This window comes from Bufo gargarizans, chromosome 1 (genome assembly GCF_014858855.1).
Source record: "Bufo gargarizans isolate SCDJY-AF-19 chromosome 1, ASM1485885v1, whole genome shotgun sequence".
In the NCBI taxonomy this organism is placed as follows: Eukaryota; Metazoa; Chordata; class Amphibia; order Anura; family Bufonidae; genus Bufo; species Bufo gargarizans.
Window position 1 is genome coordinate 359,663,722 of NC_058080.1, and position 18,301 is coordinate 359,682,022.

Here is an 18,301-nt window from a genome sequence, read left to right on the forward strand (position 1 = left end):
TGGAGTTCGGAAACCCTATCCATGGTTTCAAAAGTTTATTTGGCGGTTCAACTGTTAAACTGTTCTTTGTGTTTATACTTTTTAACACGAATGATGGTAAGTAAATACATTAGGTAAGTATTGAACAAGAAGCGAACGGAAAAATATTCCTTTCAAGAATCGACAATGGAAAAAAGAAGATTATCCCAAATTAATTGCGCACAAAATTTATTCCCCGTTGGAATACATCTTTTAAGAGTTCTACGTTTTGACGATACGAAGTTTATTTTTACGGACAACATACATGGTAAGTTAACATTTAATTTTCATTATGTATGCACTCAGAATGTATTTACTAATCCCTTTTTTTTTCACAGGAATTTGCAAAATGCCTTCAACGTGTTGGGTCAAAAACTGCAAATTTGTCCCAGGGCGAATGGTCAATGGCCATGAAATAAAATTACATAGCTTTCCATACAGTAAGGATAGAATTATAGAATGGTTGTCACTGCTAATGCCTTCTGATATTGAGAATGTTAATTATCTAGCAGAAGAAATTTTGGTATTAAAGCAAAAAAGATATAATAAGTATAGATTATGCTCTTTACATTTTGCTCCTAATAATTTCATTGTCAATGCTGTTGGCCGTGCACTTTGTGACAGTGCAAAGCCAACCATATTTGAAAATATACCAGAATTTGAGCGAAAAGTGCCTAAAACAAAAACGACTAAAGCAAAAGTTTCAGAACCACAATTAGACAACAGAGCATTATCATCTGAATCATCTGTAACTTTAGAGTCTAGTGGTCAAACTTCTTCGGTTTCATACCATGAAATTCAACATGTTACAGACAATGTTGAAACTCCAACTACCAAATTCATGGACGCTTGCACTCAGACAGATTTTGATCTGACCAATTCTATACTTATTGGTATTGACCGAAATGTTGTGCTTACGGAAGAACAGTCCCCTGTACGTCCGTTTACCAATATAGTTATAGAATCTACACCTTTGCCGGAGTGTTCCAACACTGTAAATCAACCAAAAAATATAATTCCATTTGGTAATATTCTTTCTCCAATTTGTGGGAAAAATGACCACAATTTGGTGCAACAAGAACAGGTGGGTAACCGTGATGATGATAATGTTAGTGGAATATTTCCATTGACAGCTGAAATGGATGAGTCGGATAAAGAGTACACTACTTCTGATGTAGACGGAGGCGAAGTTCTTGATTGTAGGGATACCTCGTACGACCCTTTGATGGTTAGCCACTGTTCCTCTGATTTGTTAGCATTACAGTCCTTTGATGAAACTGATAATGAATCTCCCTTTCATGAACAACATGTTGAAGACATGGTTAATGAACCTAAACTCATAATTAACGAAAGTTGCCTAGATATCCTCTTACGGCAGGTGAAGTGTCAGTATCCCGAAGGTTGCAATCTGACCGTCAATTCATTTTCCAAACAAAGACAGGGTAGTGCTTTAATAGTTCGCGGGAGTTGCAGGAAAGGGCACCAGTCTTTATTATGGAATACCCAACCAAAAATTGGTCGTTTTTGGAGCGGGAATGTCCTTTTGGCAGCATCAATCTTGTGCAGTGGATTAAACTTTCAAAAGGTGGACGAGTTGTTTAATATTTTTGGTTTGACAACATTTTCAGAGACAACCTTCTATAGATATCAAACGAGATTTATTTTCCCTGCAATCGATATTGCCTGGCAGCAACAAAAGACAAAATTTCAAGAAGAAATGCATACTTTTCCAATGTGTTTAGCTGGAGATGGCCAATGTGATAGTCCTGGTCACTCAGCTAAATATTGTATTTATACTGTTATGGAACTGTATAGTGAAAAAATTATCGATTTTGAAGTTGTTCATCGCAGCCAGTGCAATTCTTCGGTTGCAATGGAGAAGTTCGGTTTTAAAACAGTTATGGAAAGAGTGATTTCCAATGGCTTTGACGTTTGTGTCTTTGTCTCTGATCGACATGTCAGTATACAAAAGGTGATGCGTGAGTTGTACCCTGACATAGATCATCAGTTTGATATTTGGCATTACGCAAAGTCAATAAAGAAAAAGTTGATAAAGGCAAGTAACGGAAGAGCTGGACAGGAACTCAAACCATGGATTGATAAAATTGTAAACCATTTCTGGTGGACCGTGAAAACTTGTGATCACAACGAACTTTTCTTCAGGGAACGTTGTAATTCTGTTCTCCATCATATAGTCAACAAGCATGAGTGGGAGGATGGAGAACACTATAAAAAATGTTCCCATGCAGAATTAGAAATTCAAAACAGTTCTGTTTTATGGTTAAAAAAGGAAAGCAATGCTTTTCACAAATTAGAAGAGATTGTTCGAAATAAACAGTTTAACAGTGATGTTCCCCACTTGATCCGTAATTGCCACACCGGACCATTAGAAGCCTTCCATAGTCTAGTATTAAAATATCGTACTAAAAGGATACATTTTGGTATTGACGGCATGGAAGCACGAACAAAACTAGCCATCCTGGCACATAATAATAATATAGGAAGAGATCAAGCTGTTGTTCATGTACCAACATCTGTCTCCGCACCCATCGGTACCAAGCGAACAAAATTAATTTTGCCAAAGGGAAGAAAACGCTGGACGGTGAAAAACGTCTATGAACCGATGAGTGTACAACATGTCGAGAATATTTTAGTCGACTGTTTGAAAATAGCCTTGGGAGACATAACTCCAGAATGGAACAGTCGAACACCCGATCTTCCGCCTAACATAGCAAATGTTGAGCGCCCAAAAAAAGCTGATATTGTACGTCAACATTGGTCTAGATTTGGCAAAAAATAAATAATTTAAAATCCATAAAAACCAAAAATTAATCATTTTTAAATTAAGTTCCAAAATTTTGTTTAGCTCATCCGTTACTTTCCGGTTTAGTTACGTTTACTAGTTATTCTTGTTATTAATTTTCACTATTTGAAAAGTTATTTTATATGTGCAGCTCAACAATGAAGTAGAGGATATGCGGTATCAACTCGACATCAACTATTTATAAGGTAAGTATTATTATTTTATTTTTCTATTATCTAAATCTATAAAATCTATATTTTACACATCATGTACTTTACAGAGTGGTTTTTGAGAAAAAGTGAATTGTGTATCGTAAAGTGCCACAAATACTTGAAATTGAAAATGCTTGAACCTTTCAATGTATTTTTTTTCCAGACTTTTTTGAACAGGTGGACAGCCGGCGCGTGGTAGGAAAGCTCTCTAGCCGTGGAGTGTGATTTGTATCAGCGTCTCCACGGTAGGTGGTAGTTATTTGACTATCCCGTTGAGGACCGGTTTGTGTCTGCTTCTTTACCTCTACATCCAATGCCTTACCAGTACTTTTCTCACTCAGGTGGAGAACCAGTACCACCCCATTCTTGACACGACCTGGACTCAAGACAGCGGACAACATGTCAGCGCACAGCGGTGTGAAGAGCCCCAACCTTGCCGAGACCTCTGATGCTTCGGTTGTGTTTTTTAATAAGTATATTTTTTTCCTGGACCTTTCCAGACTTTTTTGAACAGGTGGACAGCCGGCGCGTGGTAGGAAAGCTCTCTAGCCGTGGAGTGTGATTTGTATCAGCGTCTCCACGGTAGGTGGTAGTTATTTGACTATCCCGTTGAGGACCGGTTTGTGTCTGCTTCTTTACCTCTACATCCAATGCCTTACCAGTACTTTTCTCACTCAGGTGGAGAACCAGTACCACCCCATTCTTGACACGACCTGGACTCAAGACAGCGGACAACATGTCAGCGCACAGCGGTGTGAAGAGCCCCAACCTTGCAGAGACCTCTGATGCTTTTTTTACAACTTGCATTTGCTGTAACCATGTCAGGAACTAAAGAATTTTTGTATGATATGTATAAATCATGGATCTCAAACTCATGGCCCTCCAGATGTTACAAAACTACAACTCTCATCATTCCCTGATAGCTGTAGTATGCCCAGGCATGATGGGAGTTGTAGTTTTGCAACAGCTGGAGGGCCACGAGTTTGACATCCCTGGTATATATCAAGTAATATTTGCGAAATAAATTATATATAAATATATAATAAGTTTTTGGACAGATTTGTGGAAGGCTGAAAAGTCAGCCTGAATTTGTGGGAGGGGCATATTACCTTCTTAAGCCCCAGCCTCCAGCTCCTCAGGGCGCTTCTGTTCACATTCTGGATAGGGAGTCGCCTGCTCTGGTGCTGCATCTGTGCATGTTGTGAGTAGCTTTCATCTGGTTCGGTTCGGTTCGTTTGGTTTCGTTTTCATACGCTGCCGTCACGTCTTCAGGAGAGGTAATTTTGCGCAAACAATGCGCCACAAGGGCTCCATCAGCCGCGGTCACATACTCCCGGCTCCCAGAGTTGGCATGCGTTCCAGCGTGGAACGCATGCCAATTCTCATGTCCGCACCAAATTGCTTCTTGTCTCCTTCCTTGGTTCCCTCCCTGTGTTCCCCTCCAACTTCCTCCCGAGATAGCAGGGGGGGCAGGGTCTGGCCCGCGGATCCCCCTCTCCACACGGCCTCCCCGTCCTCACCTCAGGCCCCACTGCAAGCCGGCGTGCGTTCCAGCATGGAGCGCACGCCGGAAATCCGCCGCAAGGCATGGGCCGGGTCACGTGGTTGGCGTGCGTTCCGGCTTGGAGCGCACGCCGGAGTCCCTCGGCCGGGTCTGGGCCTGGTCGCGTGTGCGGCGTGCGTTCCAGCTTGGAGCGCACGCCGGAGTGCTTCCGTCAGGCCTGGGCCCATAAATGTACATCAGAAACCCTGTCAAAGTTAAAATCACTATGCACCATGACACTTTTGTTAAGGGAATTAAGCGCTAATTGTTGGGTCATTTTTCCTGTGGATCCTTCTTCATGATAGACAGGCTATCAGCAGATGTTTGTTTATAGTATATATATTCATAGTGTAGAATGATGTCACAGAAGCTTGTGTCTATACTGCTGAAATCTGGATCCTGGTGAATATATTTTATTGTATTTAGTGTTCCCATTAGGTCTACGGCCAAAGCAGGGGTATCTAGCCCCCGGGCAACGTCAGGCCATGCCCTCAAAAAAATAAAAAATAAAAATAATATATATATATATATATATATATATATATATATAAAAAATGTATATAATAAAAAAAAGAGAAACTTTAATTTTTTTTTTTTTATTGTATAAAGAAATTTAAATAGATCTACAAGTTAATCGGTAGGTTCCAATCTCCAGCCATTTCATACGCACTCCCGCCGTGCGGGAGCGAGGCAGTCATCCTTGGTTCCTCATTCCGCTGGGCTGGAAGGGACCAGGTTAGCACGGGTTAAAAAAAATAAAATAAAATCGGGGGTCTCACCACAAGTAGTCCAGGCCATCATTACTCGCCATACCCATTCAGCGGTCACCATACGCTCACCGCAGTCTTCTACTCTATGGGCGACAGTGCCACATGTTATATATCCATATATCTATATGTCTCCTGGTTCGTCCAGGCTCATACCTACCTCTGTCTCCTGGTTCGTCCAGGCTCATACCTACCTTTGTCTCCTGGTTCGTCCAGGCTCATACCTACCGCTGTCTCCTGGTTCGTCCAGGCTCATACCTACCTCTGTCTCCTGGTTCGTCCAGGCTCATACCTACCTCTGTCTCCTGGTTCGTCCAGGCTCATACCTACCTCTGTCTCCTGGTTCGTCCAGGCTCATACCTACCTCTGTCTCCTGGTTCGTCCAGGCTCATACCTACCTCTGTCTCCTGGTTCGTCCAGGCTCATACCTACCTCTGTCTCCTGGTTCGTCCAGGCTCATACCTACCTCTGTCTCCTGGTTCGTCCAGGCTCATACCTACCTCTGCCTCCTGGATCGCCCAGGCACGCACCTACCTCTGCCTCCTGGATCGCCCAGGCACGCACCTACCTCTGCCTCCTGGATCGCCCAGGCACGCACCTACCTCTGCCTCCTGGATCGCCCAGGCACGCACCTACCTCTGCCTCCTGGATCGCCCAGGCACGCACCTACCTCTGCCTCCTGGATCGCCCAGGCACGCACCTACCTCTGCCTCCTGGATCGCCCAGGCACGCACCTACCTCTGCCTCCTGGATCGCCCAGGCACGCACCTACCTCTGCCTCCTGGATCGCCCAGGCACGCACCTACCTCTGCCTCCTGGATCGCCCAGGCACGCACCTACCTCTGCCTCCTGGATCGCCCAGGCACGCACCTACCTCTGCCTCCTGGATCGCCCAGGCACGCACCTACCTCTGCCTCCTGGATCGCCCAGGCACGCACCTACCTCTGCCTCCTGGATCGCCCAGGCACGCACCTACCTCTGCCTCCTGGATCGCCCAGGCACGCACCTACCTCTGCCTCCTGGATCGCCCAGGCACGCACCTACCTCTGCCTCCTGGATCGCCCAGGCACGCACCTACCTCTGCCTCCTGGATCGCCCAGGCACGCACCTACCTCTGCCTCCTGGATCGCCCAGGCTCATACCTACCTCTGCCTCCTGGATCGCCCAGGCCTGTCATCCTCCCCGAAAGGTGTAGGTAAGCGCCTGATTCGCTCAGGATTCAATGTATTTGCCCGAATCGCTCAGGTTCCATGCGTCTGCCTGGAACGCTCGGGGGTTTCTCAGCAGGGTCCGGCTGGTTCCTGGTTACCCGGTTCGTGTCCGGCACGTCTGGATTTCTGTTTCCCACAGGTCTTGTTGCATGCAGCGCGACTTCGGGCCCTGATTCTGGCAGTTCAGGGTCATCCAGCAGTTGGCCATGATGCCCAGGCTGCATCCTGGTTCTCCGTCGCTTCATTCCAGTGCCACCAGATCACACCTCTCTCCGGGTCTCGTACCAACGCTAGTTTATTTCAGGTAAGCAGGGCCTCAGGCCACCTGGAATTTCGATCCTTCCTCAATTGTGTCACAGGGCGTCTCCGTGTCTGGTTATTCCACGGTGCCAGGTTTCAGGTAAGGTCGAGCCGGGTGGCGGCTTTACGCACCTCCATAAAAAAAATATATATATAAAAAAAGGGGGAAATATGTATATATTTTTGGGGGGGTTTCCGGGGGGGGGGGGGGGGGGTTCTGACGCACCCCAGGTCTCATTTCCCTGAATCGCTTGGGTTTTATGTATTCCCCTGAATCGCTCAGGTTTTACGTATTTTCCCTGAAATCACTCAGGTCATGTATTTCCCTGAATCGCTCAGGTTTGTATTTTCCTGTCTCTTCAGGTTGTCGGTATTTCCAGGGTGTATGTATTAATTTTACAGGCTATAGCTACTAGAGAGATCGTTGATCCAGGGAGTTATTCTGATTGCCTGATTGGAGTCGGGAAGGAATTTTTTATTCCCCTGAAATGAGGAAAATTGGCTTCTACCTCACAGGGTTTTTTTGCCTTCCTCTGGATCAACTTGCAGGATGTCAGGCCGAACTGGATGGACAAATGTCTTTTTCGGCCTTATGTACTATGTTATTATGTTACTATGTATTTTCCTGATTCACTCAGGTCACGTATTTCCCTGAAATCGCTCAGGTCTTATTTCCCACAGGTTGTTCGCATTTGCCTGAAGCGGTCAGGATCCAATATATTTGCCTGAAACGCTCAGAGGTTTTCCCGTACCATCAGGAAACTACCAAGCCGGCGTCAAGGTTTCCAAAGTTTTTCAAGGTCCCACCCGCAGGTGGCTTGAACGATGTCTCCTACACCCTGGCGTTCATAGCCCACTGTCACCGCAAATCTCAGGCTGTCATTTAACACCATCAAGCTGTACCTAGCGGGGAGACAGCACTGCGCCATGCGGGTAGGTGGCGCGCAGCCTGTCTCCGGTGAGATGTTTGGGCGACTCTCGTCCGCGCTGGATGGATTTCCTTTTTGGCCACTCTCCTAGTTTGATTGTTAGGGCAGCCGTGTATCTCGGGTTTTGCGGGTTCCTCGGGCCAGGTGAGTTCACCAGCACCTCCCCTAAACGTTAGGGGTTGCCGATGCGACAGTTGTCCTGGGCCCATGACCATTGTGGCCTCTGGCTCCCTTCCACGAAGGCCAATCAGCATGGACCATCCTCGGAGGTCAGGTTTTAAAACCTCCAACGATTGGTGCCCAGTCATGGTCCCCCGTCAATTGCTGGCCCCGTTGCAAGGGCCTCCCCAGAGGCCCCGCTGCTTCCTTGGCGTTGGGGGCCCCTGTCATCAATCCAGTTTTGTGGCCCACATCATAACGCTGGCCTCAGGTCTCGGTCGTAACCCGCTGGCCACCACGGGACACTCGCTCTGAACTGGAGCTGCGCCCTCAGCATCGAAAACGGGGTATCGGCGCACGGGTTAAATGCTTGGGTAGGTGGCGCTCTTCTTGCTTCACGAGATACATCCTGAACCCGCATGTTGAGATTTCCCAGGCATTTTGTAATCTTGCTCTCTGGGTGGTTTTGAAGGCTTTTGGTCACTACTCTGCTCTCCTCGTTTATTTTTGCCCACTACTAGGCTTACCCTCGCTCCTGGCTTCCGGCACAACACAGCCAGCTAGGTCAGGGGAAGCGCTTCACCCACTCATCACAGTTAAGCCTCTCCCATAAATATAAATATATATATTTTGAAGGGAAAGTATTTTCTTCAAAAAAAATAAAATTTATATGTAAATGTCCAAAAAAATTATGTGTGAGGATTGGTCAAGGCTATGAGGGGATATGGAGGAGGCCTTGTTAAAAAAAAAATATATATATTTATATATAGTTCTAAATTTTTATTTTAGATTTTGTTTGGATGCACAAGTGTATACAGGTAGTATGACTTAGGTCTCTTTAAAAAGAACGTTTTTATGGTTCTGTTTACAGGCCTTTTACTTGCTTATGTAGACGGACAGCACTACATGTGTTGTCAGCATCCGTCTCTGTTACGAGTCACTTCAAAAATAATGCAACTTGTCCTCTTCTTGTCAGTTTTGAGTACAAGAATATGTCTGTTCATTATGGGCTGAGCCTTCAGCCAATAGTGGAAGGCACACAGGCAGCATCCGTGTTTTGCGTATCTGAAAATAGGCGAGCGTGAAGAACCAAACGTTCATTTGAAAGAGCCCAAGTATTCATTTTAAAAATAATTTTATGAAATGTATTTATTTGTATAGTAAATAGTTTGTAACAATGGTGACATGTTTTATGCTGTTTCATTATATTTCGACAATCCTGTTCAAGTGTTATTATATAATAAATAACAATATTCCAGTAAAAGTTATTTTATTGTCATAAAATAAGATTTATTTAGTATTTTTTGGGAGAAAAAGGGTAAATAGACACAGAAAAAAATCTCTATAAGAAACATGGTCGTCGCTGTTAGTCCTAGTTTACAAGAACGTGTGTGCCCCATTGCCATGCAGCGGATCGATTTACTTTAATGGGTCCACGATCCGACCGTAAGTATAGGACGAAACCCGCCTGAACCAGTAAGGTAGTGCTTCCAAGGTGTCCCGTTCCGCATCCATGATGAGAGCAGAGGTCTAACGACGACCCAAATGTTGCAAATATAGTCTCATTTGCGTGTAGTACAACATAATTCGTTGGTGAATTTTGGACAAATAAAAAAATCAAGGAACGAGTATATATGGATTCATTGAACAAGTGCACACGTAACAGGTCAGCCACTGTAATAGGTTCAATTATGATGACAGATGCCCTTTATCTACTCCATGGCAAGATACTCCGCTGGCTCTTCTCTAAACATCAGAAACCCACAGTAATCCTGCTCTGGGTCAGGGAAAACTTTTCTTATGACGGAAACAGCACAAGAAGGAATTGGTCTTCTTTTGGCCACGCCAAGATAGCCATGTATCCAAGCTGTGAACCCACGATAAGCTGTTTTTCTGAGTAGCCTATAATGAAATAGTAAATACTTTAAAATTTTATTTTTAAACAAATTATCAGGTTTACATAGAATTGAATAGAAACTGAAAAGCCAAATTCAGGTTTTTGAATCAATTCAATAATCTGTTGAACCATCCTTTACAAACATTTACTAACCTGTTCAAATCTTTGTCCGGGGGTGGATGCAACACTTGACCTATTGACCTCATCGACACCTCCACTTTTCCTCGATCTTGACAGAATTGATGAAAGTAGTCATGTTCGATTATACATCCCATTTCTTCTAAATAAGGTTCAATATTTGAGACTTCTTGGCAGCATATTGATTCGACTGGTGTTGGCATTGGTTCACAATTGTTACAAGTACACCATAGCTTATTTCCAAGTCTGTAGTCCGACTCTTCAATTTCAACGTTGGCCTCCGAGTTTGAGGGTCTAGTGGGGTTTTCAGGAAAACAGGGTTCTGAATTGTCAGGACAACCATATTTTTCTTGGAGACGCTTTTTTATCCATTCCAACTAGACATGACAAAAAAAAAATAATCAGAATTATCAAATAAATTGTAGTCAAAATTAAAATGCAAATGTAATAAGTTTATTACTTTTTCAGCTCTTGTCGTTGACGCACTCGATGATACTTGATGCGAGTCACTATCCATTCTTATACCTGTTTTAACAAAATAAAAAATTAGATATTTTGAGAATTAAAATAGTATTCATGGTATTCATTTGAAGGGTACACAATTCCATGTAATAAGGTGTGAATAACAGTTATAATGAGATGGTCGATGGGGGTGCTATTTCGGGCAATGCCTCTACTGTCCGATATATATATTAGGACCATCAACAAAACAGTGGCGGAGAGTAAGGATAACCCCCATCATTATTATTGCCATAGGGGTGGGGGGGATCACCCCCATCATTATTATTGCCATAGGGGTGGGGGGGGGATCACCCCCATCATTATTATTGCCATAGGGGTGGGGGGGATCACCCCCATCATGCTCGTTGTCATAGGGTGGGGGGATCACCCCCATCATGCTCGTTGTCATAAGGTGGGGGGGGATCACCCCATCATTATTATTGCCATAGGGGTGGGGGGGATCACCCCCATCATGCTCATTGTCATAGGGTGGGGGGGATCACCCCCATCATTATTATTGCCATAGGGGTGGGGGGGATCACCCCCATCATGCTCGTTGTCATAGGGTGGGGGGGATCACCCCCATCATTATTAATGCCATAGGGGTTGGGGGGGATCACCGCCATCATTATTATTGCCATAGGGGTGGGGGGGGATCACCCCCATCATTATTATTGCCATAGGGGTGGGGGGGATCACCCCCATCATGCTCGTTGTCATAGGGTGGGGGGGGATCACCCCCATCATTATTATTGCCATAGGGGTTGGGGGGTATCACCCCCATCATGCTCGTTGTCATAGGGGGGGGGGGATCACCCCCATCATTATTATTGCCATAGGGGTGGGGGGGGATCACCCCCATCATGCTCGTTGTCATAGGGTGGGGGCATCACCCCCATCATGCTCGTTGTCATAGGGGGGGATCACCCCATCATTATTATTGCCATAGGGGTTGGGGGGGATCACCCCCATCATTATTATTGCCATAGGGGTGGGGGGGATCACCCCCATCATTATTATTGCCATAGGGGTGGGGGGGATCACCTCCATCATGCTCGTTGTCATAGGGTGGGGGGGGATCACCCCCATCATTATTATTGCCATAGGGGTTGGGTGGGGGGGATCACCCCCATCATGCTCGTTGTCATAGGGTGGGGGGGATTGGGGGGGATCACCCCCATCATTATTATTGCCATAGGGGTGAGGGGGGATCACCCCCATCATGCTCGTTGTCATAGGGTGGGGGCATCACCCCCATCATGCTCGTTGTCATAGGGTGGGGGGATCACCCCCATCATTATTATTGCCATCGGGGTGGGGGGGGATCACCCCCATCATTATTATTGCCATAGGGGTGGGGGGGGGATCACCCCCATCATGCTCGTTGTCATAGGGTGGGGGGATCACCCCCATCATGCTCGTTGTCATAGGGTGGGGGGGGATCACCCCATCATTATTATTGCCATAGGGGTGGGGGGGATCACCCCCATCATGCTCGTTGTCATAGGGTGGGGGGATCACCCCCATCATGCTCGTTGTCATAGGGTGGGGGGGATCACCCCATCATTATTATTGCCATAGGGGTGGGGGATCACCCCCATCATGCTCGTTGTCATAGGGTGGGGGGGGGATCACCCCCATCATTATTATTGCCATAGGGGTTGGGGGGGTATCACCCCCATCATGCTCGTTGTCATAGGGGGGGGGGATCACCCCCATCATTATTATTGCCATAGGGGTGGGGGGGGATCACCCCCATCATGCTCGTTGTCATAAGGTGGGGGCATCACCCCCATCATGCTCTTTGTCATAGGGTGGGGGGGATCACCCCATCATTATTATTGCCATAGGGGTGGGGGGATCACCCCCATCATTATTATTGCCATAGGGGTTGGGGGGGATCACCCCCATCATGCTCGTTGTCATAGGGTGGGGGGATCACCCCCATCATTATTATTGCCATAGGGGTTGGGGGATCACCCCCATCATGCTCGTTGTCATAGGGTGGGGGGATCGCCCCCATCATTATTATTGCCATAGGGGTTGGGGGGGATCACCCCCATCATGCTCGTTGTCATAGGGTGGGGGGATCACCCCCATCATTATTATTGCCATAGGGGTTGGGGGGGGATTACCCCCATCATGCTCGTTGTCATAGGGGAGGGGGGATCACCCCCATCATTATTTTTGCCATAGGGTGGGGGGGGGTGAATCCCCCCCATCATGCTCGTTGTCATAGGGGAGGGGGGATAACCCCCATCATGCTCGTTTGTCTAGGGGGGTACATTGGAACCACTTTGCTCGTTGTCTAGGGGTGTTTGACAAACTTACCTACGGGATCCGGGTGCTGCTGCTGCCGTCTCCGATGCTCACCGAGGAATGCAAGATGGCGCCGGCTCCGGATAGACTAAATCGCTCCAGTTCTCAGAAGTCTCGCGAGAACTGGAGCGTCTTCTCCCTGGCTAAGAGCGGAGCGCGCTGATTGGAATGCGCTCCGTGCCAGGGAGAAGATAGAAGGCACGCCGAGGAGAACTTTTAAAGCCAGCCCATTTGAGGCTGGCTCATTAACATAAACGGCGGGAACTATTCAGGGGAGCATAGCGGACAAATGGGGGCACAGTTTGAAAAAAGAAATAACGATCAAGAATTCATGGGGGCATGTGAGTAAAGCTATGGTCTTAGTTTAATTATTTTTTTTTTGGTGAAAGGTCCTCTTTAAGCACGTCTAAAATAAAAATTCTACACAGCAAATACAATTTCACTTCCCTCCAGTTACGAAGAAATCTCCTCTTGTATTTGTCCTCGTTTCCTAAGGGATCCATTAGCAATAACGTTTTCATTGTTAAAAGAACAATCGGAAGATAGAGCAGTTCAAGCATGGTTAGATCATGGAAATGTGATTTAGATGCTAAGGTTACATTTTAGAGGCGAAAAAAGAGCAGGAAGAACAGTTTCAGCTAAAGGAAACTTTAAGGCAGTTCTATATGAGATTCTAGACTTAAATTACCCAGTGTGCTATTGTATAAGGCCTCTTTCACACTACCGTTTTTTGTTGCAGTTTTTTGCGTTCCGTATACGGAACCATTCATTTTAATGGGTCCGCAAAGAAACGGAATGTACTCTGTATGCATTCCGTTTCCGTATTTCCATTTTTCCGTTCCGTTGAAAGATAGAACATGTCCTATATTTGGCCGCAAATCACGTTCCGTGGCTCCAATAAAGTCAATGGGTCCGCAAAAAAAGGAATGCATACGGAAATGCATCCGTATGTCTTCCGTATCCGTTCCGTTTTTTGTGGAATCATCTATTGAAAATGTTATGCTATACGGAAAAACTGAACCGTAACGGAAACACAACGGAAACAAAAAAACGGAGCAACGGATCCATGAAAAACGGACCGCAAAACACTGAAATAGCCATACTGTAGTGTGAAAGAGGCCTTAACAGGACAAATCCATATTGATTCCTCTGGTAACGTCATCTGAAGGTAGGAATTAAGGAGAAGATGTAACCAACAATTTTCAGATATTTGTCACCTTCAAGACTATTTTTAGGAGTTAAAAATAAACCTAAATAGATTGATTATAAAAACAAAATTACTACAGCTCACCTTTCCAAAACACCTGAATTGCCCAGAAAACAATGCGGTCGACACATGCGCTCATATGGTAGATGGGTTTCTGTGAACGAAAAAGCACAACAAATGTTCAGAAAAGGCATCCTTACTTTGGGTTAGAAAAAGCTAAATATTATTGCAAAAACAATATAGTTAAGTACTGTAAGCCCCCGGTGAAGGGTCTATGGTTGTCATGTTTTTTGGGTCACAACATCATGAAGCGAAACTACGTACAAAATTTGGATCATAGGTTAGCTATATATGATTGAACAAAGGATGGGTGATGCAGAGGCGAATACAATAATGCAGACATTGTGCAGTAAGTGAACCAGTATTTTACATGGGTTGTAATTGGAAAACAGAGTGGCATAAAATGCATGTACTGGTGCTGAATCATGAGGAGACTAGAAGATGTGTGGTATTTTTACCTTTTGATGTTCTATCAAATGTGACAGATACCCATCTATCACCTAGGAACAGGAGGGGGGGGGGAATACATTTTTCAAAAAAAAAAAAGCAGATGCTGAAAACTTAATACAGATAAAATATAGGTCTACTGATAATCATACTGTCCACAATTTAGTGACATTTTACCCTATGATCCTCTTCTCCTCCCACTTCTGCACAGATACGCACACAATCACACATAAAACTTGTACATACAAGTTTTATTAATGTCCTCCAATCTCCACTCCCCTTACCTTCATTATGTGACCCTTAAACAGCAGCTACTCACAAGCACAACCATGTTAATACTAAAAATAACAATATTTATATTAATTTCTTACTTCATCGTTCAACCAGTTGATGTTTTCAAGGGCTCTAAAAGATTTATCATAGAGCTTATACCGGCCGATTATTGCCTCCAGGTGACCTGCATCTTTCTTGCTCCAAAGGCTTTATACTTACAAAAAAACTAAAAAATTAAGTTAGCATTGGAATGCTGTCATGTTCATGTCAAATCATTTTCAGGGCCAACGCTGTGTACATACGGGCAAAAAATTGTAGGAATTTCTACTTTTGGCTCAAAACTATGTGTTATATAGTGTTTATTTTTCTCACCTTTCCAAAATTTATACCCTCAGCTCGTTTACACAGACCAATTTTTTTTTTGCCAGGACAAGACAAAATTATAGGGTTTGTAAAGGGCGCATGAAATTCTGCCGAGATTATCACTGTACTCGGAAGAGAGAGCTTGTCATTTTCTGGGTGCCACTTTCTGGGAACCACATTTCGAAAAGCGGAAGAAACTCATGCACATTATATTGCCACTATATAGGAAAAGTTTATACGATTCATTTTCCACACGTGTGTACGAACAATAAGTTCTCTTAAAAAGCAGGGCCAACAAGGCCAACACCTAAGTTCTTTTAAAAAGCAGGGCCAACACTAAAGGTCTCTTAAAAAGCAGGGCCAACGGTGTCACGGGTGAAGTTTGCAGATAGCTGGAACTTAAGAATAAACGAGCGACTGGCTTGATCCCAAACTAAGGAGCTTATAGGTGAGCCCTATAAAACCCTAAGACCTCTCCCTGACTGCTATGCACATGCAAGGGTCTCGATGGTAGACGATTGCATGCCCACATACCCAAGTCTGTGTGACACCTGAAAACCCTATAATAGTGAGGGGACACGACCACAGGCTCCTTGCACTTAATACGGACGGAGTCAGGGTCACCTAGAATCAAGCCAGCAAGGAAACACAATAAAGTAAAGGACTTATCTGAACAAACAGCAGAAGCAGCCTCCAGCAGTGAAAACTACATCCAGGAAGTAGTATAAAGCGCAAAGTGAGGCAGTATGGGAGGGAATATAAAGGAAGACGATTAGTCTCAATAAGTGACACCTGGCAGAAGGAAAGGAGATGAGAAAGTGAAGCCAAAACAAAGAACATCATACAAGAGGTAGAGAAGAAGGTCTGCCAGACATTCTCATAGAACTGGCGGTGACAAACGGGGCCTCTGTTCATGCAAATATAATACCTTCAGCTTCTCTGTGGTCACACTGATCCACCAAAGCTTTTTTTTTCCCCCCATGTCACAACATTCGGCAATTTGCTGCGTCAAATCTTCGATTTCTTGACTTTCACTACTTACTGACAACGTATGTTGAAGAGGTAAAACCTCTTCAAGATTAGTTGACTTTATCTCAGACCTTTCTTTTATCAACACACCACTTGTTTCTTCTTCAGTGTTCGGGGATGTCTTTGTCATTCGGGGGCAGTAAAGATCTTTATAGGGTTTCAGATGTGAAATGTAGAATGAAGTCTTCAATTCTTCACCACTTTCATTGCACAGTTTAACAATTTTGCTCTTGATTTCTGTAATTGTATATGGGCCAGAGAAGTCTGCCTCCATTCTGCCACCCTTTTTCCCCTTCTTCCTCATATTGTAAATGAGTACTTCATCCCCAATTTTATACATTAGATTACTATATTTATTAAGAACCTTCTTTATATGTGCCTCATTTTGTCTTTCTTGAGAATATCGCATATTGTAAACAACTGGCCCTGACCTGTTTACTTTGTTCTAATTTTGACTGAACAAAACCTGTATAATCTTGCTCCTTTGGCAAAATAATTGAAGCAAGCTAAAATGAAAGAGAGAGTATTTATGTTTTACATTGTAATCAGGATAAAATTAAGGGGGGTGGGGGATACGAATAAAGATCTCCATTACATGTTGCTAAGCACAATAGTTATGAACATTCTGAAGTGTACTAAAACTTTGAAGTTCTATTCCAGAAATTGTATATTTAGTATTTTTGGATAATAACCTATGGATGTACAGTGCAGATCAAAAGTTTGGACACACCTTCTCATTCAAAGAGTTTTCTTTATTTTCATGACTATGAAAATTGTAGATTCACACTGAAGGCATCAAAACTATGAATTAACACATGTGGAATTATATACATAACAAAAAAGTGTGAAACAACTGAAAATGTCATATTCTAGGTTCTTCAAAGTAGCCACCTTTAGCTTTGATTACTGCTTGATTACTGCTTTGCACACTCTTGGCATTCTCTTAATGAGCTTCAAGAGGTAGTCACCTGAAATGGTCTTCCAACAGTCTTGAAGGCGTTCCCAGAGATGCTTAGCACTTGTTGGCCCTTTTGCCTTCACTCTGCGGTCCAGCTCACCCCAAACCATCTTGATTGGGTTCAGGTCTGGTGACTGGAGGCCAGGTCATCTGGCGCAGCACCCCATCACTCTCCTTCATGGTCAAATAGCCCTTACACAGCCTGGAGGTGTGTTTGGGGTCATTGTCCTGTTGAAAAATAAATTATGGTCCAACTAAACGCAAACCAGATGGAATAGCATGCCGCTGCAAGATGCTGTGGTAGCCATGCTGGTTCAGTATGCCTTCAATTTTGAATAAATCCCCAACAGTGTCGCCAGCAAAACACCACCACACCATCACACCTCCTCCATGCTTCACGGTAGGAACCAGGCATGTAGAGTCCATCCGTTCACCTTTTCTGCGTCGCACAAAGACACGGTGGTTGGAACCAAAGATCTCAAATTTGGACTCATCAGACCAAAGCACAGATTTCCACTGGTCTAATGTCCATTCCTTGTGTTCTTTAGCCCAAACAAGTCTCTTCTGCTTGTTGCCTGTCCTTAGCAGTGGTTTCCTAGCAGATATTCTACCACGAAGGTCTGATTCACACAGTCTCCTCTTAACAGTTGTTCTAGAGATGTGTCTGCTGCTAGAACTCCGTGTGGCATTGACCTGGTCTCTAATCTGAGCTGCTTTTAACCTGCAATTTCTGAGGCTGGTGACTCGGATGAACTTATCCTCCGCAGCAGAGATGACTCTTGGTCTTCCTTTCCTGGGGCGGTCCGCATGTGAGCCAGTTTCTTTGTAGCGCTTTAAGGTTTTTGTGACTGCACTTGGGGACACTTTCAAAGTTTTCCCAATTTTTCGGACTGACTGACCTTAATTTCTTAAAGGAATGATGGCCACTCGTTTTTCTTTACTTAGCTGCTTTTTTCTTGCCATAATACAAATTCTAACAGTCTATTCAGTAGGACTATCAGCTGTGTATCCACCTGACTTCTCCACAATGCAACTGATGGTCCCAACTCCATTTATAAGGCAAGAAAAACCACTTATTAAACCTGACAGGGCACACCTGTGAAGTGAAAACCATTTCAGGTGACTACCTCTTGAAGCTCATCAAGAGAATGCCAAGAGTGTGCAAAG

At 44.5% G+C, this 18,301-nt stretch overlaps 1 protein-coding gene across 1 annotated transcript; it reads left to right on the forward strand.

The window, feature by feature from the left end:
* Positions 1-493: 493 nt before the first annotated feature.
* LOC122927225 lies at positions 494-3,853 on the forward strand. The gene is made up of 4 exons (XM_044278879.1): positions 494-3,027; positions 3,197-3,278; positions 3,375-3,615; positions 3,712-3,853. Exon 1 carries the CDS (start codon positions 494-496, stop codon positions 2,816-2,818), a length of 2,325 nt encoding a protein of 774 aa, XP_044134814.1. The 3' UTR covers positions 2,819-3,027; positions 3,197-3,278; positions 3,375-3,615; positions 3,712-3,853.
* Positions 3,854-18,301: the final 14,448 nt, after the last annotated feature.

Excerpts from the sequence above, each read along its gene's own strand:
- LOC122927225 (XM_044278879.1), top strand. The coding sequence starts at position 494 with ATGCCTTCTGATATTGAGAATGTTAATTATCTAGCAGAAGAAATTTTG.